This window comes from Oncorhynchus mykiss, chromosome 21 (assembly GCF_013265735.2).
Source record: "Oncorhynchus mykiss isolate Arlee chromosome 21, USDA_OmykA_1.1, whole genome shotgun sequence".
NCBI classification, from domain to species: Eukaryota; Metazoa; Chordata; class Actinopteri; order Salmoniformes; family Salmonidae; genus Oncorhynchus; species Oncorhynchus mykiss.
In genome coordinates this window covers 5,523,118-5,538,117 of record NC_048585.1, presented here as the reverse complement: position 1 = coordinate 5,538,117, position 15,000 = coordinate 5,523,118, and the positions used below count along the sequence as shown (strand labels likewise).

General features: G+C 46.6%; 1 protein-coding gene across 1 annotated transcript in view; it reads left to right on the top strand.

Moving 5' to 3' along the window:
- LOC110511232 (wnt inhibitory factor 1) overlaps positions 1-15,000 on the top strand; it is a 65,205-nt gene that overhangs the window by 23,306 nt on the left and 26,899 nt on the right. Inside the window, exons 5-6 of the mRNA XM_036956678.1 lie at positions 8,793-8,888; positions 10,376-10,471. Coding sequence (XP_036812573.1) covers positions 8,793-8,888; positions 10,376-10,471 — 192 coding nt within the window. The remainder of the gene's footprint in view (positions 1-8,792; positions 8,889-10,375; positions 10,472-15,000) is intronic.

Genomic DNA, 15,000 nt, shown 5'->3' with positions numbered 1-15,000 from the left:
ACACACACCAGTACCCCTCCACACACACACACACAGCAGTACCCCTCCACACACAGACACACACAGCAGTACCCCTCCACACACAGCAGTACCCCTCCACACACAGCAGTACCCCTCCACACACACACACACACCAGCACCCCTCCACACACACAGCAGTACCCCTCCACACACACACACACACACACACACACACACACACAGCAATACCCCTCCACACACACACACAGCAGTACCCCTCCACACACACAGCAGTACCCCTCCACACACACACACAGCAGTACCCCTCCACACACAGCAGTACCCCTCAACACACACACAGCAGTGTTGGGGTACAGGGTTGGGGTTCTATATAGACAGGGTTGGGTTACAGGGTTGGGGTTCTATATAGACAGGGTTGGGGTACAGGGATGGGGTTCTATATAGACAGGGTTGGGGTACTATATAGACAGGGTTGGGGTACTATATAGACAGGGTTGGGGAACTATATAGACAGGGTTGGGGTGATATATAGACAGGGTTGGGGTTCTATATAGACAGGGTTGAGGTACTATATAGACAGGGTTGTGGTACTATATAGACAGGGTTGGGGTACTATATAGACAGGGTTGGGGTACTATATAGACAGGGTTGGGGTACTATATAGACAGGGTTGGGGTGCTATATAGACAGGGTTGGGGTGCTATATAGACAGGTTTGGGGTACAGGGTTGGGGTGCTATATAGGGCTGGGGTACAGGGTTGGGGTATTATATAGACAGGGTTGGGGTACTATATAGACAGGGTTGGGGTACAGGGTTGGGGTACAGTGTTGGGGTTCTATATAGACAGGGTTGGGGTGCTATATAGACAGGGTTGGGGTACTATATAGACAGGGTTGGGGTACTATATAGACAGGGTTGGGGTGCAGGGTTGGGGTACAGTGTTGGGGTTCTATATAGACAGGGTTGGGGTTCTATACAGACAGGGTTGGGGTGCTATATAGACAGGGTTGAGGTACTATATAGCCAGGGTTGGGGTACTATATAGACAGGGTTGGGGAACTATATAGACAGGGTTGGGGTAGAGGGTTGGGGTGATATATAGACAGGGTTGGGGTTCTATATAGACAGGGTTGGGGTACTATATAGACAGGGTTGGGGTACTATATAGACAGGGTTGGGGTGCTATATAGACAGGGTTGGGGTGCTATATAGACAGGGTTAGGGTGCTATATAGACAGGGTTGGGGTGCAGGGTTGGGGTTCTATATAGACAGGGTTGGGGTACAGGGTTGGGGTACTATATAGACAGGGTTGGGGTACTATATAGACAGGGTTGGGGTACAGGGTTGGGGTACAGTGTTGGGGTTCTATATAGACAGGGTTGGGGTGCTATATAGACAGGGTTGGGGTACTATATAGACAGGGTTGGGGTTCTATATAGACAGGGTTGGGGTGCAGGGTTGGGGTACTATATAGACAGGGTTGGGGTTCTATATAGACAGGTTTGGGGTACAGGGTTGGGGTGCTATATAGGGCTGGGGTACAGGGTTGGGGTACTATATAGACAGGGTTGGGGTACTATATAGACAGGGTTGGGGTACAGGGTTGGGGTACAGTGTTGGGGTTCTATATAGACAGGGTTGGGGTGCTATATAGACAGGGTTGGGGTACTATATAGACAGGGTTGAGGTTCTATATAGACAGGGTTGGGGTGCAGGGTTGGGGTACAGTGTTGGGGTTCTATATAGACAGGGTTGGGGTTCTATATAGACAGGGTTGGGGTGCTATATAGACAGGGTTGGGGTAGAGGGTTGGGGTGATATATAGACAGGGTTGGGGTTCTATATAGACAGGGTTGGGGTTCTATATAGACAGGGTTGGGGTACTATATAGACAGGGTTGGGGTGCAGGGTTGGGGTTCTATATAGACAGGGTTGGGGTACAGGGTTGGGGTGCTATATAGGGCTGGGGTACAGGGTTGGGGTACTATATAGACAGGGTTGGGGTACTATATAGACAGGGTTGGGGTACAGGGTTGGGGTACAGTGTTGGGGTTCTATATAGACAGGGTTGTGGTACTATATAGACAGGGTTGGGGTACAGGGTTGGGGTACAGTGTTGGGGTTCTATATAGACAGGGTTGTGGTACTATATAGACAGGGTTGGGGTACAGGGTTGGGGTGCTATATAGGGCTGGGGTACAGGGTTGGGGTACTATATAGACAGGGATGGGGTACTATATAGACAGGATTGGGGTACAGGGTTGGGGTACAGTGTTGGGGTTCTATATAGACAGGGTTGTGGTACTATATAGACAGGGTTGGGGTACAGGGTTGGGGTACAGTGTTGGGGTTCTATATAGACAGGGTTGTGGTACTATATAGACAGGGTTGGGGTACTATATAGACAGGGTTGGGTGCAGGGTTGGGGTACAGTGTTGGGGTTCTATATAGACAGGGTTGGGGTTCTATATAGACAGGGTTGGGGTACTATATAGACAGGGTTGGGGTTCTATATAGACAGGGTTGGGGTACTATATAGACTGGGTTGGGGTTCTATATAGACAGGGTTTTGGGTGCAGGGTTGGGGTACAGTGTTGGGGTTCTATATAGACAGGGTTGGGGTACTATATAGACAGGGTTGGGGTTCTATATAGACAGGGTTGGGGTGCTATATAGACAGGGTTGAGGTACTATATAGACAGGGTTGGGGTACTATATAGACAGGGTTGGGGTACTATATAGACAGGGTTGGGGTAGAGGGTTGGGGTGATATATAGACAGGGTTGGGGTTCTATATAGACAGGGTTGGGCTACTATATAGACAGGGTTGGGGTACTATATAGACAGGGTTGGGGTACTATATAGACAGGGTTGGGGTGCTATATAGACAGGGTTGGGGTGCAGGGTTGGGGTTCTATATAGACAGGGTTGGGGTACAGGGTTGGGGTACTATATAGACAGGGTTGTGGTACTATATAGACAGGGTTGGGGTACAGTGTTGGGGTTCTATATAGACAAGGTTGGGGTACTATATAGACAGGGTTGGGGTACTATATAGACAGGGTTGGGGTGCAGGGTTGGGGTACAGTGTTGGGGTTCTATATTGACAGGGTTGGGGTTCTATATTGACAGGGTTGGGGTTCTATATAGACAGGGTTGGGGTACTATATAGACAGGGTTGGGTGCAGGGTTGGGGTACAGTGTTGGGGTTCTATATAGACAGGGTTGGGTTACTATATAGACAGGGTTAGAGTTCTATATAGACAGGGTTGGGGTTCTATATAGACAGGGTTGGGGTTCTATATAGACAGGGTTGGGGTACTATATAGACAGGGTTGAGGTACTATATAGACAGTGCAGGGTTGGGGTACAGTGTTGGGGTTCTATATTGACAGGGTTGGGGTTCTATATAGACAGGGTTGGGGTGCAGGGTTGGGGTACAGGGTTGGGTTACTATATAGACAGGGTTGGGGTTCTATATAGACAGGGTTGGGGTTCTATATAGACAGGGTTGGGGTTCTATATAGACAGGGTTGGGGTCCTATATAGACAGGGTTGGGGTGCAGGGTTGGGGTACAGGGTTGGGTTACTATATAGACAGGGTTGGGGTTCTATATAGACAGGGTTGGGGTTCTATATAGACAGGGTTGGGGTTCTATATAGACAGGGTTGGGGTACAGGGTTGGTGTACTATATAGACAGAGTTGGGGTTCTATATAGACAGGGTTGGGGTTCTATATAGACAGGGTTGGGGTTCTATATAGACCGGGTTGGGGTTCTATATAGACAGGGTTGGGGTGCAGGGTTGGTGTTCTATATAAACAGGGTTGGGGTTCTATATAGACAGGGTTGGGGTGCTATATAGACAGGGTTGGGGTACAGGGTGGGGGTACTATATAGACAGGCTTGGGGTTCTATATAGACAGGCTTGGGGTTCTATATAGACAGGGTTGGGGTTCTATATAGACAGGGTTTGTGGTTTGCAGTTTAGTTACTGTTATATTGGTTTCCATTTCACCAGACAAGCCCTGTCAAAGACCAGGTGTGGACCTCAGCTCCAGGTCCGGCTGTAGCAGGGATTCATACTAGCTTAGGGCACTTCCTGTCTGTTACAGGAAGCAGCGACACCAAACCAGACTTCATAAACCAGTGTTAATGTTCCATGTCCTGTCCTATTTCCCAATGTGGGATATGGTGTCAAAGTAGGAACAAATATACATCTAGCTGTTTAAATCAAAATGAGTACAAAAGGTTTTATAACAGCTAAGGCGTAGTTGTCTGTGTCCAAAATGGCTCCATATTCCCTACATAGGGACCGGGGCGGCAGGGTAGCCTAGTGGCTATAGCCTCTCTACTGTATAGAGCCTCTCTACTGTATATAGCCTCTCTACTGTATATAGCCTCTCTACTGTATATAGCCTCTCTACTGTATATAGCCTCTCTACTGTATATAGCCTCTCTACTGTATATAGCCTCTCTACTGTATATAGCCTCTCTACTGTATATAGCCTCTCTACTGTATATAGCCTCTCTACTGTATATAGCCTCTCTACTGTATATAGCCTCTCTACTGTATATAGCCTCTCCTGTCTATAGCCTCTCTACTGTATATAGCCTCTCTACTGTATATAGCGCCTCTCTACTGTATATAGCGCCTCTCCTGTATATAGCCTCTCCTGTATATAGCCTCTCTACTGTATATAGCCTCTCTACTGTATATAGCCTCTCTACTGTATATAGCCTCTCTACTGTATATAGCCTCTCTCTACTGTATATAGCCTCTCTACTGTATATAGCCTCTCTACTGTATATAGCCTCTCCTGTATATAGCCTCTCTACTGTATATAGCCTCTCTACTGTATATAGCCTCTCTACTGTATATAGCCTCTCTACTGTATATAGCCTCTCTACTGTATATAGCCTCTCTACTGTATATAGCCTCTCTACTGTATATTGATGTGGGCCCTTGGTCAACAGCAGAGCCCTATGGTCCCTGGTCAACAGCAGAGCCCTATGGTCCCTGGTCAACAGCAGTGCCCTATAGTCCCTGGTCAACAGCAGTGCCCTATAGTCCCTGGTCAACAGCAGTGCCCTATAGTCCCTGGTCAACAGCAGTGCCCTATAGTCCCTGGTCAACAGCAGTGCCCTATAGTCCCTGGTCAACAGCAGTGCCCTATGGTCCCTGGTCAACAGCAGTGCCCTATAGTCCCTGGTCAACAGCAGTGCCCTATGGTCCCTGGTCAACAGCAGTGCCCTATGGTCCCTGGTCAACAGCAGTGCCCTATAGTCCCTGGTCAACAGCAGTGCCCTATGGTCCCTGGTCAACAGCAGTGCCCTATGGTCCCTGGTCAACAGCAGTGCCCTATAGTCCCTGGTCAACAGCAGTGCCCTATAGTCCCTGGTCAACAGCAGTGCCCTATAGTCCCTGGTCAACAGCAGTGCCCTATGGTCCCTGGTCAACAGCAGTGCCCTATGGTCCCTGGTCAACAGCAGTGCACTATATAGGAAATAGAATAGAGTCCCTTCCTCTGTTCCTCGTGTTGGATAGAGTGAATCCTGAGTTAACTGAAACCAGACTCATCCCTCCCTCTGTCCCTTGTGTTGGATAGTGTGGTTACATCCCAAATTGTACCCTATTCCCTAGATAGTGCACTACTTTTAAATCAGAGTCCTATTATAGGACCTGGTTAAAAGTAGTGCACTAAATTGGAATATGGAGCTTTTTGGGCCACAGATATTGTTTTCTTATTGTGACTCTGGCCACATGTTGTCTGGTGCCAGTGTTAAGGTACTGTCCCTATTCCCTATATATGGTTCTGGTCAGAAGTAGTGCACTATGTAGGGAATAGGGGTGCCGTTTTGGACACACACAAGGGTTCCTCACACGCCGATAGATCTCCAGGACTAAGAAGGATAGTTTGACATCTCTGTTGACATCCATTACCACCTCAAAGGCTTCTCCTTCATGTTGTGTTGTAGAGCGCTGGTTTTCAGTCTGCTTTGAACCAGGCCCTGTTGTAGAGAGATGGTATTCAGTCTGCTTTGAACCAGGCCCTGTTGTAGAGAGATGGTATTCAGTCTGCTTTGAACCAGGCCCTGTTGTAGAGAGATGGTATTCAGTCTGCTTTGAACCAGGCCCTGTTGTAGAGAGATGGTATTCAGTCTGCTTTGAACCAGGCCCTGTTGTAGAGAGATGGTATTCAGTCTGCTTTGAACCAGGTCCTGTTGTAGAGAGATGGTATTCAGTCTGCTTTGAACCAGGCCCTGTTGTAGAGAGATGGTTTTCAGTCTGCTTTGAACCAGGCCCTGTTGTAGAGAGATGGTTTTCAGTCTGCTTTGAACCAGGCCCTGTTGTAGAGAGATGGTATTCAGTCTGCTTTGAACCAGGCCCTGTTGTAGAGAGATGGTTTTCAGTCTGCTTTGAACCAGGCCCTGTTGTAGAGAGATGGTATTCAGTCTGCTTTGAACCAGGCCCTGTTGTAGAGAGATGGTATTCAGTCTGCTTTGAACCAGGCCCTGTTGTAGAGAGATGGTATTCAGTCTGCTTTGAACCAGGCCCTGTTGTGGAACTCTAAACGTTTGACCGGAGCCCATAAGGGTGCCATTTGGGATGTATGAATAGGGTGCCATTTGGGATGTATGAATAGGGTGCCATTTGGGATGTATGAATAGGGTGCCATTTGGGATGTATGAATAGGGTGCCATTTGGGATGTATGAATAGGGTGCCATTTGGATGTATGAATAGGGTGCCATTTGAGATGTATGAATAGGGTGCCATTTGGGATATATGAATAGGGTGCCATTTGGGATGTATGAATAGGGTGCCATTTGGGATATATGAATAGGGTGCCATTTGGGATGCATGAATAGGGTGCCATTTGGGATGTATGAATAGGGTGCCATTTGGGATGTATGAATAGGGTGCCATTTGGGATGTATGAATAGGGTGCCATTTGGGATGTATGAATAGGGTGCCATTTGGGATGTATGAATAGGGTGCCATTTGGGATGTATGAATAGGGTGCCATTTGGGATGTATGAATAGGGTGCCATTTGGGATGTATGAATAGGGTGCCATTTGGGATGTATGAATAGGGTGCCATTTGGATGTATGAATAGGGTGCCATTTGGATGTATGAATAGGGTGCCATTTGGATGTATGAATAGGGTGCCATTTGGGATGTATGAATAGGGTGCCATTTGGGATGTATGAATAGGGTGCCATTTGGGATGTATGAATAGGGTGCCATTTGGGATGTATGAATAGGGTGCCATTTGGATGTATGAATAGGGTGCCATTTGGATGTATGAATAGGGTGCCATTTGGATGTATGAATAGGGTGCCATTTGGATGTATGAATAGGGTGCCATTTGGGATGCATGAATAGGGTGCCATTTGGGATGCATGAATAGGGTGCCATTTGGGATGTATGAATAGGGTGCCATTTGGGATGTATGAATAGGGTGCCATTTGGATGTATGAATAGGGTGCCATTTGGGATGTATGAATAGGGTGCCATTTGGATGTATGAATAGGGTGCCATTTGGATGTATGAATAGGGTGCCATTTGGATGTATGAATAGGGTGCCATTTGGGATGTATGAATAGGGTGCCATTTGGATGTATGAATAGGGTGCCATTTGGATGTATGAATAGGGTGCCATTTGGATGTATGAATAGGGTGCCATTTGGATGGATGAATAGGGTGCCATTTGGGATGTATGAATAGGGTGCCATTTGGGCTGTATGAATAGGGTGCCATTTGGGATGTATGAATAGGGTGCCATTTGGATGTTATGAATAGGGTGCCATTTGGATGTATGAATAGGGTGCCATTTGGATGTATGAATAGGGTGCCATTTGGATGTATGAATAGGGTGCCATTTGGGATGTATGAATAGGGTGCCATTTGGGATGTATGAATAGGGTTCCATTTGGGATGTATGAATAGGGTGCCATTTGGGATGTATGAATAGGGTGCCATTTGGATGTATGAATAGGGTGCCATTTGGGATGTATGAATAGGGTGCCATTTGGATGTATGAATAGGGTGCCATTTGGATGTATGAATAGGGTGCCATTTGGGATGTATGAATAGGGTGCCATTTGGGATGTATGAATAGGGTGCCATTTGGGATGTATGAATAGGGTGCCATTTGGATGTATGAATAGGGTGCCATTTGGATGTATGTATAGGGTGCCATTTGGGTGTATGAATAGGGTGCCATTTGGGATGTATGAATAGGGTGCTATTTGGATGTATGAATAGGGTGCCATTTGGGATGTATGAATAGGGTGCCATTTGGGATTGAAGTCCATGGCATCTCACTGTAGTGTAGTGGAATGTGGTTCCCTTGAAGTGGTCTTCTGAGATGGCAGGCTATGGAGAGTGTCAGAGAGAGGGGGAAGGGGGAGGACGGAAGGAAGGAATGAAGGGAGGGAGGGAGGAAGAAAGGAAAGGAGGGAGGGAGGGAGGACTCCACTAGCCATTTATTCATCTCAACTTTGTTATTTTTCTCTTCTCACGTGTTCTGTCTCTTTATTGTCTCTTCCCCCCCCCTCTCTCTGTCTCTCTTCCCCCCTCTCTCTCTGTCTCTCTACCCCCCTCTCTCTCTGTCTCTCTTCCCCCCTCTCTCTCTGTCTCTCTACCCCCCTCTCTCTCTGTCTCTCTTCCCCGCCCCCCCTCTCTCTGTCTCTCTCTCTCTTCCCCCTTTCTCACTCACTCTCTCTCTTTTCCCCCTTTCTCTCGCTCTCCCTCACTCACTCCCTCTCTCCTCCCCGCCTCTCTCTCTCTCTGTCTCCACAGCTAAATGTCCAGGTGGTTGTCGTAACGGTGGGTTCTGCAACGAGAGACAGGTGTGTGAGTGTCAGGATGGTTTCTACGGGCCGCACTGTGAGAAAGGTACGTCTAGTCTCGTCTGTACATCCGAGCCATTCCATCTATCTTCCATCACTACCATAATGATATACAGTAAGTACACAGCACACAAGCTAGTCCATCTATCTTCCATCACTACCATAATGATATACAGTAAGTGCACAGCACACAGTCAACACAATAGCTTGAGTTGCTCATTCTATAGAATTAAATTAAAATGATTTTCTTGTGGTTTTTATTTCCCCTTCTCCTTGGCCCACATCAACAATGCTGGGTGGAATATCTTCTTTTATTTCCTGGAATGTCTCCACAACAAAACAAAACAAAAAAAACCTTATGAAATGAAAGGCTAGAGAAAGAGAAGAGGTTGTGTGTTGTTTCAGTTATGAGACACCAGTCCTGCTCAGGCAGGCCTGTCATTTTCAGACAACAACAGAACCACCACGTTGCATTTAAATGTATTAATGAATCTGTAAAAGGTTATGTTTGCTGCGGCTTAACGTTGCCTCAAGGCACCACAACTTAAAAAACATCATGGAAATTACAAAGCACTGGTTCAACAGGCTCCATCCAGACTAGTTAAATGGAGAGCAAATTGATTTGAAATGTTTTTCCATGACAGAATAAAACAATCATGTCAGTAGGCAGGCAGGCAGGCAGGCAGGCAGGCAGGCAGGCAGGCAGGCAGGTTGGGCGGTGACAACCACGTGTTCCATCTATTTAAGGCTTTAAGAGGTTAGAGAGAGACTCTGTCCAGCTACAGACTGACTGAGGGGGTGGAGAACAATGTTGTTGTATTTTGTTGTTGTCTTTGTATCATATGAACAGTAAGGACTCTCCACGGGGATTTCACCGTCTACTCAAACAGGGCTACGGAGCTCCTTTTGGGTCCCCCCCCCCAAAAAAATGAAGCCGCAAAAAAAGTCCGTAGAACTACGTAGAGGAACATCCGTTATGTGGACCGTGTGGAGGCGTCGAGGCATCTAGAGTAGACTATGGGTTTTTATAGAGAAGTGTTCTGTGAGAACCGCAGAGTTTTATTTTAGGGGGTGTCGACGGGTCTTGAGACATTGTGTTTACGATATTCAGTCTTGGCAAACGGCACTCAACGGTACTAAGGCTCTTTATTGCCTTCTATAGGCAGCGCTAAGTGAAACATTCATTATCGCAATGAATGTAGTGTTGGAAGGGTGAATTAAATGAATGTAGTGTTGGAAGGGTGAATTAAATGAATGTAGTGTTGGAAGGGTGAATTAAATGAATGTAGTGTTGGAAGGGTGAATTAAATGAATGTAGTGTTGGAAGGGTGAATTAAATGAATGTAGTGTTGGAAGGGTGAATTAAATGAATGTAGTGTTGGAGGGGTGAAGGGTTACCATCAGTTGAAGGTGAATTAAATGAATATAGAGTTGGGGGGGTGAAGGGTTACCATCAACTGAAGGTGAATTAAATACTTGAGGTTGCTGACGTAGATTTTTCTCCTCTCCTGTCCTCCTCCGCTCTCCCCCCAGCCCTCTGCTCTCCCAGGTGTCTGAATGGTGGACTGTGTATGAGTCCGGGGGTGTGCATCTGCCCACCTGGTTACTATGGAGACAGCTGTGACAAAGGTACACTCACCTGAAACACGGACACAGTACACATTTCATAACTCCAGACAAACACACCTCATTCACCACTGGGGATCAACGAACTCCAACCGAGCTCGGTCTGTTGTTTTCAAAGTCTCTGAAAAGGGGTTCTAATGATGAAGGTTGGTTACTAGCTACCTTTTGAGAGGGGGATCCTGCGACGCGGTTAGCATCAGTTGCTGGGACCACTACTATCTGTCCAGGGATCCTCCAAAAGTCTATAGAGCTGCTTGGCGTAGCAGCTAGCCTAGCTGCTAACTAGCTATCAAGCTAGCAAGGTTTCCTGAAAGCTTGAACACAGCCCGCCACGTGGTTAGCCCTTGTGGCTGGGGCCGGCGTATTGTCCCAGGCTTGTGGCTGTCTTAAATCCCTGCTGTTTGTTACTGTTTCCATCTGCCTTGCGACCTGTCCTGTCTGGAACTGCGTGGAGTAGCTACATTAGCCTACGTTGCTACCATGGCATCCAAAACCAAAGCCGGTGGCAGTACAACTGTAGTACTCCAGACAGTAGTGTCTCTCTTTCACAGTAGTGTCTCTCTTTCACAGGTGAAGAATCTTTCACAGTAGTGTCTCTCTTTCACAGTAGTGTCTCTCTTTCACAGGTGAAGAATCTTTCACAGTAGTGTCTCTCTTTCACAGTAGTGTCTCTCTTTCACAGTAGTGTCTCTTTCACAGTAGTGTCTCTCTTTCACAGGTGAAGAATCTTTCACAGTAGTGTCTCTCTTTCACAGTAGTGTCTCTCTTTCAAAGTAGTGTCTCTCTTTCACAGTAGTGTCTCTCTTTCACAGTAGTGTCTCTTTCACAGGTGAAGAATCTTTCACAGTAGTGTCTCTCTTTCACAGTAGTGTCTCTCTTTCACAGTAGTGTCTCTTTCACAGGTGAAGAATCTTTCACAGTAGTGTCTCTCTTTCACAGTAGTGTCTCTCTTTCACAGGTGAAGAATCTTTCACAGTAGTGTCTCTCTTTCACAGTAGTGTCTCTCTTTCACAGGTGAAGAATATTTTAAAACGACAGAAAATATGTCTTCAAGCAGATGTTACAACAGGAAAATAGCTTCCAAGAACTTAGTCCAAATACACAAAAAGTTTTGTAAAATTAAAATGTTTTAAATTAAATAAAAATTAAGGTGATCTGACCAGAGAGGTCCGGGACATTAAGATGATCTGAGCAGAGAGGTCCGGGACATTAAGATGATCTGACCAGAGAGGTCCAGGACATTAAGGTGATCTGACCAGAGAGGTCCAGGACAGTAAGATGATCTGACCAGGGAGGTCCAGGACAGTAAGATGATCTGACCAGAGAGGTCCAGGACATTAAGATGATCTGACCAGGGAGGTCCAGGACATTAAGATGATCTGACCAGAGAGGTCCAGGACATTAAGATGATCTGACCAGAGAGGTCCAGGACATTAAGATGATCTGACCAGAGAGGTCCAGGACATTAAGATGATCTGACCAGAGAGGTCCAGGACATTAAGATGATCTGACCAGAGAGGTCCAGGACATTAAGATGATCTGACCAGAGAGGTCCAGGACATTAAGATGATCTGACCAGAGAGGTCCAGGACATTAAGGTGATCTGACCAGAGAGGTCCAGGACATTAAGTTGATCTGACCAGGGAGGTCCAGGACATTAAGGTGATCTGACCAGAGAGGTCCAGGACATTAAGGTGATCTGACCAGAGAGGTCCAGGACATTAAGTTGATCTGACCAGGGAGGTCCAGGACATTAAGGTGATCTGACCAGGGAGGTCCAGGACATTAAGGTGATCTCACCAGAGAGGTCCAGGACATTAAGATGATCTGATCAGGGAGGTCCGGGACATTAAGACGATCTGACCAGAGAGGTCCGGGACAGTAAGATGATCTGACCAGAGAGGTCCGGGACATTAAGATTATCTGACCAGAGAGGTCCAGGACATTAAGATGATCTGACCAGAGAGGTCCAGGACATTAAGATGATCTGACCAGAGAGGTCCAGGACATTAAGATGATCTGACCAGAGAGGTCCAGGACATTAAGATGATCTGACCAGAGAGGTCCAGGACATTAAGATGATCTGACCAGAGAGGTCCAGGACATTAAGATGATCTGACCAGAGAGGTCCAGGACATTAAGATGATCTGACCAAAGAGGTCCAGGACATTAAGGTGATCTGACCAGAGAGGTCCAGGACATTAAGGTGATCTGACCAGAGAGGTCCAGGACATTAAGATGATCTGACCAGGGAGGTCCAGGACAGTAAGATGATCTGACCAGAGAGGTCCAGGACATTAAGATGATCTGACCAGAGAGGTCCAGGACATTAAGATGATCTGACCAGGGAGGTCCAGGACAGTAAGATGATCTGACCAGAGAGGTCCAGGACAGTAAGATGATCTGACCAGGGAGGTCCAGGACATTAAGGTGATCTGACCAGAGAGGTCCAGGACATTAAGATGATCTGACCAGAGAGGTCCAGGACATTAAGGTGATCTGACCAGAGAGGTCCAGGACATTAAGTTGATCTGACCAGGGAGGTCCAGGACATTAAGGTGATCTGACCAGGGAGGTCCAGGACATTAAGGTGATCTGACCAGAGAGGTCCAGGACATTAAGATGATCTGACCAGGGAGGTCCGGGACATTAAGACGATCTGACCAGAGAGGTCCAGGACATTAAGATGATCTGACCAGAGAGGTCCAGGACATTAAGAACAGTTTGCAGTTCTCTCAGGGAGAACTGGATGTCCTGAAAGAGACTTGCAGCAAGATGACAACAAACTGTAAATTCATGTGAGATAACATCAGCTCTCTCTTTGTGAATCATTATTACAGATGGCTGGGGAATGTCTAGAGGGAACATATCTAGAGGGACAATATCTAGAGGGACATTCCAGGTGAAATAACATTGTTGTGGATGGCATACCAGAGTCTTCATGTAACCGATGTGAAATGGCTAACTAGTTAGCGGTGGTGCGCGTTAATAGCGTTTCGATCGGGTGACGTCACTTGCTCTGAGACCTTGAAGTAGTGGTTCCCCTTGCTCTGCAAGGGCCGTGGATTTTGTGTTGTGATGGGTAACGATGCTTTGTGGGTGACTGTTGTCAATGTGTGCAGAGGGTCCCTGGTTCGAGCCCAGGTAGGGGCGAGGGGACGGATGAAAGCTAAACTGTTACATTCACATCACTGGGACAAGTCTGAGGAGAAAGGAAGACAAATTATCACTTTAAAAGCTGCAGATGGATCATGGGAAGATTGAGGTCTGGAAAACCTGTCACCAGCCCAGGTGACAGACACAGGTCGATATGTGGTCAAGTTCCTGAGGTTTAAGGACATGATGGCTGTTCTGGACAGAGCCAAGAACTTGAGACTAACAAAACATCTTCCTTAACGAAGACTTCTCGTAAGCTGTACACAAGAGGTGGAAAATAACTTGTCCCAGCCGTGAAAGCTGTCAGAGAGCGTGGGGACATTGTTTACATCCACTACAACATGCTCATTGTCCACCCTCCTTCCCAAAAAGACTGGGAGGAGTGAGAGAGCCTAGCTTCTGGCTCAGCAGCTTCAGCCCCACATCACATACACCAATTGACACTCACAAGTGCCCTGTTGACTGACTCTATTAGCCAGACAATGTTCTTGTCGAGCTGGAAAGGTCTAAAAATATATGTTATTAATCAAAAGACTGGGAAGAGTGAGAGAGCTGTTATTATTATGTTATTAATCATATGTACTATAGCCGTAGAAATAAGGTTTATGAGATCAATAACTGGAGAAAAAAACTACATCTGATAACATTCATATACTGGCCATCTCTGAGACTCACTTAGATAATGCCTTTGATAATACAGCAGTAGCAATACAGGGATATAACATACACAGAAGAGACAGGAATGCCTATGGCGGAGGTGTTGCTGTATATATTCAGAGCCATATTCCTGTAAAGCTTATAGATGATCTCATGTCTAATGCTGTTAAAAGTGTTGTGGTTGCAGTTTCACTACCTCATATAAAGCCTCCTATTTTAGGGTGTTGCTATATAGGCCAACATGTGCTGACGTTCATTATCTGGATAACATGTGTGCAATGCTTGATAATGTGTGTGCTGTTAGCAGATAGGTCTATTTTCTGGGTGTCCCGAATATAGATTGGTTTTCATCAAGCTGTCCGCTCAAGAGGAAGCTGCTCACTGTAACCAGTGCCTGTAATCTGGTTGTGTGTCTTGACCTCCGTCGAACCCCTGAGACTGACTCACCGAACCCCTGGGGTTCGATCGAACCCAGGTTAAGAACCACTGATGTAGGGCCTACAGAAGAGACAGGAATGCCTATGGCGGAGGTGTTGCTGTATATATTCAGAGCCATATTCCTGTAAAGCTTAGAGGCCGAGACAATAAGAAGATACAGTGGCAGAATAAACTCAATCACACCTTTTGTTTCATTACAAAACAGGAGAGCGACATCTGTCTGATGAAGTCCACAAAACACATGTAACAAACAGTTACACGCTCAAGCACGTTAATGTTTC